General features: G+C 42.9%; 1 protein-coding gene across 1 annotated transcript; it reads left to right on the top strand.

Moving 5' to 3' along the window:
* Window positions 1–2,968: 2,968 nt before the first annotated feature.
* On the top strand, window positions 2,969–8,182 carry LOC120939714. Its single transcript, XM_040352043.1, has 5 exons — window positions 2,969–3,355; window positions 3,588–3,757; window positions 3,892–3,960; window positions 5,545–5,604; window positions 7,514–8,182. Exons 1-5 carry the CDS (start codon window positions 3,114–3,116, stop codon window positions 7,888–7,890), a joined length of 918 nt encoding a protein of 305 aa, XP_040207977.1. The 5' UTR covers window positions 2,969–3,113; the 3' UTR covers window positions 7,891–8,182.
* The last annotated feature ends 1,776 nt before the right edge of the window (window positions 8,183–9,958 follow it).

The raw sequence follows: 9,958 nt of genomic DNA, 5'->3' as shown, positions 1-9,958 counted from the left end.
AAAATGTACCGTATATACCCAAGTATAAGCCGAGTATTCCAGCCCTTTTCTTTAGGGTGAAAATGCCCCCCTCGGCTTATACTCGAGTCAGTGTACCGGAACGATGCGACGCTCCTCCGCACGGCGGCGGCCACTACTATAGGCGGTGGCTTCGGGCCTAGTCTTCGGATCCGGCGGCTGTCTTGCTCCTCCCGGCCTCTTTACCAGCACTGTATCCTGGCCTCCCTGGTGTCTGGCTCCCTCACCGCTCACAGATCCTGCTCCAAGGGCTTCCGACCAGGCGGAGGTCGGAACGGTGCCCTCCTGCACGGCGGCATCCCCAAATCCACTGCTTCGGGCCTAGTCCCGGGCTCCGGTGGCCATCTTGGTACTCCCGGCCTCTCCACCAGCACTGCATCCCTTCTTTCCTGGCTTCTGCGCTCAGGCCTATGGACGCTTCCTGCATCCTCCAGGTGAGTGGCACAGTGAGGTTGCAATAGGCACAGTAATGTTGCAATGGGCACAGTAATGTTGCAATGGGCACAGTAATGTTGGGCACAGTAATGTTGCAATGGGCACAGTAAGGTTGGGCACAGTAATGTTGCAATGGGCACAGTAATGTCGGGCACAGTGATGTTGGGCCCATTGATGTTGCAATGCTCACAGTGATGTTGCAATGGGCACAGTAATGTTGCAATTGGCACAGTAATGTTGGGCACAGTAATGTTGGGCACAGTAATGTTGCAATGGGCACAGTAATGTCGGGCACAGTGATGTTGGGCACAGTAGGGTTGCAATGGACACAATAATGTTGCAATAGGCACAGTGATGTTGGGCACAGTGAGGCATGAAAATGGGCACAGTGAAGCTGCAAATGGGCATTGTGGACCCTTTTTTCCCGCTTACAGTAGCTGCTGCATTCTCACCCTAGGCTTATACTCGAGTCAATACGTTTTCCCAGTTTTTTGTGGTAAAATTAGGTGCCTCGGCTTATACTTGCGTATATACGGTATTGTTTATTTGTTTGTGTCATAGTATCGAAAAAAGTATTGGCATAAATACATAGGAGTCGTAAAAAGAAAGTCTGGCCTTAATATAAAGGACATAACCCATCAACAATAGAAAAAATACACAACTCATGTTATATAAACCCACTGTACTTGTGTAGAGTTTCACATGATATCCCTACGCGTTTCGACCTTTGAGTTTTTGGTCTTCTTCAAGGGAGTTTTTCCATGCAAAAAGGAAAAAAACATTTTTTTGTAGATTATGTTGTTTATAAATACACCATCATTTTGTATAATCAATATGTTCTATTGCAATAAATCAGTATATATCTACTATTTTTCGATGAGAAAGCCTATGTTCTATGGCCAAAAGAATTGCTGTTCCTTTAAAAGCACATCAAGCCTCGATGACCCCAAGATGTCCACACGCTGTTCTCCTGCCCTCCACGGAGGAACCCTCGCCTCACACAACTTGCAAGAAGTCACCCTTCTATTGTACTGGGGAAGGGGCGAGAGGGCACCCACAATTTCCTAGATTCCAAAATGTTAAAATTATTTTGTTAAAAACCCTCAAGGAATGCTAAAAGCAGACCACTCATAGCTAGACATGTGCACAGCAAAAATTTTCGTTTATTTCTGTTTCGTTTCTGTTCGTTTATCGTGATTCGTAACGAGTCGTAATTTCGTAAGACGTTAGTTATCGTATTCGTACTCTTTAGTATTTTCGTAACACTCTTTTTTCCGTTTCCGTTTTTTTTTGTTAGTTTATTTTTCGTTGAATCGAGATTCGTATTTTCGTTATGTTTTGTATTCTGCTTCGTTCGTATTTTTTGAATGAATTTATTTGTTTATTCGTTTTTACGTTGGTATATTTTTCGTTTTTTTAGATTCGTATTTACATTATATTTACCATCGTGCCGCATTCGTATTTTCGTAGGAAATAGATCTTCGTTGTTTTATCATCATTCGTATTTTCGTGTCTTGTTTCATTCGATTGTAAAAACGTGCTTTAGTAGATCTTAGTGCATTCGTAATTCAGTTAAAATACATTTTACGTTGATTCAACACACTACTCATTGTAATTTTGTAAATCTAACTTGGCTGCGATAGACTACTTGACGGTCTTACTGATACTGACTGATTATTACTTTCGTAAGATTGTTTGAGTAAATTTGTAATCGGGCCTTAATTCGTTATTTTACGCAATGTGTCAGAATTGCTCCGCTAACGCTGCTAATGTGTGTTGTAAATCATTCGTACTTTCGTAAGTACATCGCAGCAAATCTTAACCATTCGAAAATGTCATACTTTACTTTCGTTTTCGATGCGCGGCTTATAGCCTCCGCCCCTGGACTCCATTTTGAGACGGTGTATGAGTGCGTGGTTTGGCGAGGGAGGAACAGAGAGCAGGGCAGAGGTGGGCTTGTCGAATTTCGACTTGTTTTTGTGTGGTGGTTTCACTGGTTTGCTATCTTTTGGGCAATTAAAATCATGTATAGGAGTGAGAATGGACATGTGAGTGTTGAGACTGAGAGTGAGAATGTTGGTGTTAGTCAGTGTGTTGATGTGAGACTTGTTGGTGTGACTGAGAGTGAAGTGGAGGAGAGGTGTGGAGCAGATGAGATGAGTGTGGTGGAGGAGAGGCATGGAGGGGAGAAGAGGCATGGAGGGAAGAGGAGGCGTGGAGGGGAAGAGAGGAGTGGAGTGGAGGACAGGTGTGGAGGAGAGGAGAGGAGTAGAGTCGAGGAGAGGCATGGAGGGGAGAGTAGGCATGGAGGGAAGAGGAGGCATGGAGAGAAGAGGAGGCATGGAGAGAAGAGGAGGCATGGAGGGGAAGAGAGGAGTGGCGTGGAGGAGAGTAGTGGAGTGGAGGAGAGGAGCGTAGTGGAGGAAAGGCGTGGAGGAGAGAGGAGGCGTGAAAGGGAGGAGAGGAGGGTAGTGGAGGAAAGGCGTGGAGGAGAGAAGAGGCGTGAAAGGGAGGAGAGGAGGGTAGTGGAGGAAAGGCATGGAGGGGAGAGGAGGCGGGGAGGGGAGGATTGGTGTGGAGTGAAGCCGAGGCATGGAAGGGAATGTGGAGGTGTAGTGGAGCGGGAGCATGGCAAAGAAAGGAGACATGTGGCCCCTCCTATGTCAGATAGTGCGGACTCAGATGTGCAGCAGAACAAGCGAACCAAGAGACAGAAATCAAGGGGACCCATATATACCAAAGAGGAGAATGCTGCATTGGTTGCTGCAGTATCAAAAGAAAAAGTGACACTCTTCTGCCAATCCGTGCCAGCATCTGAGAAGTCAGCAGCCTGGGAACGAGTCCGGGACTCCGTGAATGCGGTCTCCAAGTTTCACAGGCCCACCAATGGCGTCAGACACAGGTAATTAATATTAAAATATTCTTTCACTCTTGTGTAAAAAATACACAGTTTTGTAGTCAATAACAAAAAAGTAACAGTTCAACGTAACCAAAAAATTTATTTGTCACAGCCACATGCTGAACAGTATACATATAACCATCACAATGTGAAAAGAAATGTGGTTTTCAAAAAACATTAATCTAAGTATTTGTTTTTTTATTAATGTAATTGTAATGTTTATGTACATTTGCAGGTTCTATGATTGTCGGGCAACGGTTACAAAGAAGATGCAGAGGCTTCGACTAGGACAAAACCGAGGAAAGCCTATCAAGTTGCGAGAGTGGGAGGCGGAGCTAAGAGATGTCCTTCTGGCAGAGGATGTCCCTGGATTCAGCAGCAGGGGTCACAATCATAGAGCTGGTGGTGAGGAAAATTAAATATATCATTATAATTTATATATATTGCAGTTATAATATATTTGTAAAGCTATCTTATTGTTTATGATGACTACACATGTATGACTTTTATTTTTATTTTTTTACATTCATGTTTTCCAGATCAAGAAACATCATCCTTGGAAGGATCAGCTCCAACTCCAAGTACATCCTATCAACAACATTCTGGTGGTGAGTACCCAACACAAAGGATATCTAATGAACTGCTATTTACTACTTGGACCAAGTCACTGTGCCATGCAGACCGTCACAGTTGAGACAATTAGGTGCCGTTTCTGTCTCCCTGGCTACTCAGCTTTCACTATCACAGTCGAGAGCAGAAGGCTCGTTATGCACAGTGAGCCGAAAAAATAGCAATGCAAAATAGTGGGCAGCAATAGAGCAGCTGAAGAGAACTTTTTAAAATTAACCAGCAGGTGATTGGTTGGTTGCTATGCGGCCCTAACAAACAACATTATGCTGGATAACTTCAGCAACTTCTGCTCCACCCACTATAGTATTTATTGTGTCTACGGTTCTGTGTGCCCAAGCAAGGTAGCAAGGTCAGAGCTGTGGATGCTGAATTGTGACGGGGGCAGAGCTGCGTGGGGCTGTTAGGTGAAGGTGGGTCAAGTTGCAGGGTGGGACAGAGAACACAGCTGTTCACATGTGCTGTGAAGGTGGGTGAAATTTACCACTGTGAAGGGGGTTCAGATCAGAACATAATTGTGAAGGGGAAACTGTCATGTGAAGGTTCTGATCAGGTTCTGAAGGTTCTGAAGGTTACATCAGCTTCTGAGGAAGCTGATGTAAGAAATGTGATTTTTAAATCAAAAGGTGGGTATAGTAGTAGTATGTATGCACCCTTCCAAATTCAAACTTGCCTGCTTTCATTTTGTGACTAGATTTTGAGGGATGCCGAGAAAGGGGTGAGAGCTCCGCCAACAGCATAGTTTGAAAGGGAGTCCTTCTCTCATCGATCACAGGGGGGGAAGAGAGAGGAGAACACATCGATAACAGCTTTGATTTGACATTGCCGTGTTCCCCGCCGCTTGCTGCCACATACATCCCCTCCTCCGGGACTTTTATCCTGTCCAATCCCAGGACGGGCGATCTGTAAATTAAAGTTTCCTGGCCATGGGGCAGGGCTGTTTAGTAGCGGGAAAACATCAATTGAAATGAAAGCGTTTATCGCTCTTTACCTGCAGCACATGTAGGCTGCATGGTGGGCACAGGGTGCATTGGTGGGCACAGGCTACATAGGTGGGCACAGGCAGGCTTCATTGGTGGTTTTGGATAAAGTTGGTGTTAATATTTTTTTTTAATATTTTATTCTGCATAAAACAATTTTGTGTCATTTAATGAGATAATTTATGAGGGCGTGTTTAGGGGTTGAATTAGGGGTGGGGCAAGCTAAGGGTTGGGTGTGGCAACTAACTGTTGGCTAGTAACCCTTGAGGCCTGGCTAGTAGCTAATTTAGCCCTGGTACTATGTATATGGGGGTTGTAGTAAATGATATGTAGATACTTGATAGCATATTTTACATATATTTTGTTAATCTTAAAAATTGCCAGAAATGTAACATCTGTTTTAACACATCAGCAACTTCTGATTATATTTTACATTTCCTCAGTCCATTTTTGGTTGAATATTTGATTTCATAGTAGAAAATATTGTAGTTATACGACATATCTCAGGCAAAAATTGTAAATACAGCTGTTGACTTTTTCATGAACATTACCTTGACTCTTCACTCTTTCTTCCGTCTTTAACAGAAAGCTGCATTCAAGACCCTCCAGCATCGGCTTCTGGCAGGACCATTGCTCCTCCTCAGGGTAAGTGCATGATCTGGGAAGAAACAGGACACAGCACTAACTCCATTATCATCATGTACCCTATTTACACATAGGCATTTTCATGTAATACACCTAAAAGTTCAATTTAAAAATTCGTACAAAAATGACACCTCATACCTTTAGAACGTGAAAGTGAAAGGGACACTGTGATTTGAAGGGGGATTGATATATCAAGGAGGACTGCGCAAACTGTGGAAATAAATGAGAGTGGCTGTGATGTCAGAGATTCATTCCTATCACAAAGATTTTTTGCTGAACTCCACCGTGTTGAAATTTTTTTTCTGCCTTTGGTTCTTTTAATGATTTTGAATTTAGTAGCCCTTATTGAAAGGTGTTCAACAGCTCTTTTGCGCTTTTTTTTTAAACTACCGTTAAGCCTATAATATCTATACATAATATCTCTATAACCTGTATGGTTTAGAAGATATTCGCCCTGCAAACCTAGCACGGCACACTAAATTACTTACAAGGTTATTAGCTCATAATGAGCTAGTATGCTGTGCATACTAGCTCATTATGCCTTTGCTTTACAGGTATTTTTTTATCTTTTAGTGGGTATAAAAGCGCTACAAAGGTTTTTGCAGTAGGATATCAAAAATACTACGATAATAAATTTAGAAGACATATGCCCTTTTTACCTGCAACCTACTGGGACCCTTTAAGAACTTTATCTTCAACATTATCTTCACTCTTTCTTCCGTCTTTAACAGAAAGCTGCATTCAAGACCCTCCAGCATCGGCTTCTGGCAGGACCATTGCTCCTCCTCAGGGTAAGTGCATGATCTGGGAAGAAACAGGACACAGCACTAACTCCATTATCATCATGTACCCTATTTACACATAGGCATTTTCATGTAATACACCTAAAAGTTCAATTTAAAAATTCGTACAAAAATGACACCTCATACCTTTAGAACGTGACTGTGAAAGGGACACTGTGATTTGAAGGGGGATTGATATATCAAGGAGGACTGCGCAAACTGTGGAAATAAATGAGAGTGGCTGTGATGTCAGAGATTCATTCCTATCACAAAGATTTTTTGCTGAACTCCACCGTGTTGAAATTTTTTTTCTGCCTTTGGTTCTTTTAATGATTTTGAATTTAGTAGCCCTTATTGAAAGGTGTTCAACAGCTCTTTTGCGCTTTTTTTTTAAACTACCGTTAAGCCTATAATATCTATACATAATATCTCTATAACCTGTATGGTTTAGAAGATATTCGCCCTGCAAACCTAGCACGGCACACTAAATTACTTACAAGGTTATTAGCTCATAATGAGCTAGTATGCTGTGCATACTAGCTCATTATGCCTTTGCTTTACAGGTATTTTTTTATCTTTTAGTGGGTATAAAAGCGCTACAAAGGTTTTTGCAGTAGGATATCAAAAATACTACGATAATAAATTTAGAAGACATATGCCCTTTTTACCTGCAACCTACTGGGACCCTTTAAGAACTTTATCTTCAACATTATCTTCACTCTTTCTTCCGTCTTTAACAGAAAGCTTTTCAGGAGTTAAATGTGCGTGTCATATGCTGATAAATATGTTATCTAATAAAGAAAAAAGATTTTCTGTTTAAGGCATTTTCTGTTTCTGCAATTTTTATATTGTATTTATTTACTTCTATAAAGGTTATTTTATTAAATAACCTTTTAAATTTTTTTAACTTTAGGATATAAATGCAATGTGTAGATTTACCTAAATAAGTTTAAATTGATTTTTTGTTTTCTCTCAATCATTAATACAACTTATCCCCCCTCCCCAACTCAATCTTTCATTTGCTCCATTATTCAATATTACTACTACATAAAAGTCTAATCTGAATAAATTCATTACTATGAACGCTTTCATCATTCATCAAACTTTGCCTATCTTATCTATTTCAGATCAGCAATACCACCCTGAGAGGAGAGTACAGTGCAGCCCGCACTCTCCTGTTCTTCTTTTGGAGAGGCTGGAGATTCAGCCAGAGATTACCCCTATCATTCCCCAGACTCCTGATTTCTCCCCCGGCCCAGAGGAGGAGCACAGAGGACAAGGTTCATTCATTCAGCCACCCCATGCCCTGATGCCACCTACTGCTGTACCGCCTTTCCCAACTGTGCAGGAGATCATTCTGAGGGAGCTTATAGAATTAAGGTGTGACAACCGAAAACTACAACGAAAGGTCAAAAGGCTTACCCGGCTTACCCATCAGTTGAGCAGGCAGCAAACTGAGAGTTTTGAAATAATTTTGGCCCGGGCAAGCCAACAACACAATTAGGCATTGGACAGAGTATATTTTGTTTACTTGAAGATATTTCCAGACACATTGCTCCAATGCCTGGGAGCTACGATGAACATATAACCAACAAAGACGTTTTGAAAAATGAAGGCTAGACCTTCCTCTGCCCATCTCATCGCAAATTATTATGCAGAATCGATCTTTTTACTGTTCCTTGATTTTGGTAGAAACGTTTTCTTATGCTGCCAAGTTACACCTACCCAGCATGTGTGTTTGTAATTTCTATGAAAATATTTTTTTTTTTGTGAATATAAAACTATTTTTGGTCTAATATTATTATTATTATTATTATTTATTTATATACATCATCACATTATCTGCTAAATTATTATGTATTCATTTCCCACACACAATAGTATTTTATTCCGAACTTCAAACTCTAAGGGCCAGATTCACAGAGTAGATACGACGGCGTATCTGCTGATTCGCCGTTGTATCTGTTGTTCTATCTATGCTATAGATAGCCATAAGATCCGACAGCTGTAATTGTTTTACACTGTCGGATCTTAAGATGCAATACCGCGGCCGCCGCTGGGGGGGAGTTTGCGTCGTAAACCAGCGCCGGGTATGCAAATTAGGAGTTACGGCGATCGACGGCGGTTTTTCGCGTTACATAGTTACATAGTTACATAGTTAGTCAGGTTGAAAAAAGACACAAGTCCATCCAGTTCAACCACAAAAAATAAAAAAACAAAAATAAAAAACACAGTAAAATCCTATACACCCAACTCCATTCCCACAGTTTCACGTCGCAAAGTTAGTCTTTTTTTTTTGGTGCCCTAACTTTAGTCAGCAAGCGTATTGCTGTCTAAAAGTATGGCCGTCGTTCCCGAGTTGAAATTTTAAAAATAACGTCGTTTGCGTAAGCCGTCCAGTAATACGGAATTACGCTACGCGCGTCGCCGTTCGAAAAAATTACGTCACGGCGCGCAATGCACGACGGGAGTTCGGAAACGGAGCATGCGCGGTAGGTCCGGCGCGGGAGCGCGCCTAATTTAAATGGCACACGCCCATTTAAATTGTCCCGCCTTGCGCCGGAGGCCGCCGGCGTAGGTTTGCATCGCAAGTGCAAGTACTTGCGATGAAAAATTGCGGCGGTGTAACGTATCTATGATACGTTACGCCGCCGCTCTTCTATGTGAATCTGGCCCACACAGTCTACCTTAAACTATTCATTTATATTTTAATGTTTCCCCACTGTTAGTGGACACTGGACAGTAAAACAACACAGGAAGCAGGGGGGGGGGGATACTAACAGCAGTGGGAGTGTGGATACTGGAATAAGATAGCCAGGGTGAAAAATTATAGACCGAGGGGCTAGGGAGGTAGCGGAGGACAATATAAGTAGACATTAGGGAAAAACATGTATCCCACTATCACATCTTGTAAAGACACGTGGAGGCATTTTGCAATTTTGTATCTTCAAATGGTATGCAGCAGAGCTGAGTTAGGCAGAGAATGTACCCGATCGGCAGGGATGGACTGGGACAAAAATTTGGCCCTGGACTTCATCCAGACTGGCCCACTTTGACAGGACAACTCCCGCAACCCCCCCCCCCCCCGGCCACCCAAGCCCCCTCTCCCCCTTCACTAGCCCCTAGCCGTTCTACTTTATTAGGCAGTACCACTGGGGAAGCTAGACATTATTTCACCCGGGGCAAAGAATCAGTTTGGTGCCCCCCCCCCTTATGGGACAAGATTAGGCAGAAGTGAGAAACTCCCAGGCCATAGCTGTTAAATCAGCTGTCCGTCCCCTCCCCCATGCTCCTCTGTCGTCCCCCCTTGCTCCTCTGGTCCTCCCTCTGCTTCTTTGTTCCCCCCCAGGTGAGCGCTGTGGGTAGGGAGAGACAGAGGAGCTGAGGGGGGCGGCGGTCTGCTGTCACTGAAGCCGGCCCACTGAGCCATCGGTCCACCGGGAAACTCCCTGTAGTCCCAATGGCCAGTCCATCCCTGCCGATCGGTAAACTAATGAGAAAATATCTGCTTTCGCTGCAATGGAATTTTAATCACTATTCCAAAAGATAATACAGTTCCCAGTCTCCCTGTT

Source organism: Rana temporaria, chromosome 5, assembly GCF_905171775.1.
Source record: "Rana temporaria chromosome 5, aRanTem1.1, whole genome shotgun sequence".
Classification (NCBI taxonomy): Eukaryota; Metazoa; Chordata; class Amphibia; order Anura; family Ranidae; genus Rana; species Rana temporaria.
Note: the sequence above shows the minus strand (reverse complement) of the source record. Positions and strands in the feature narration are given on the sequence as shown.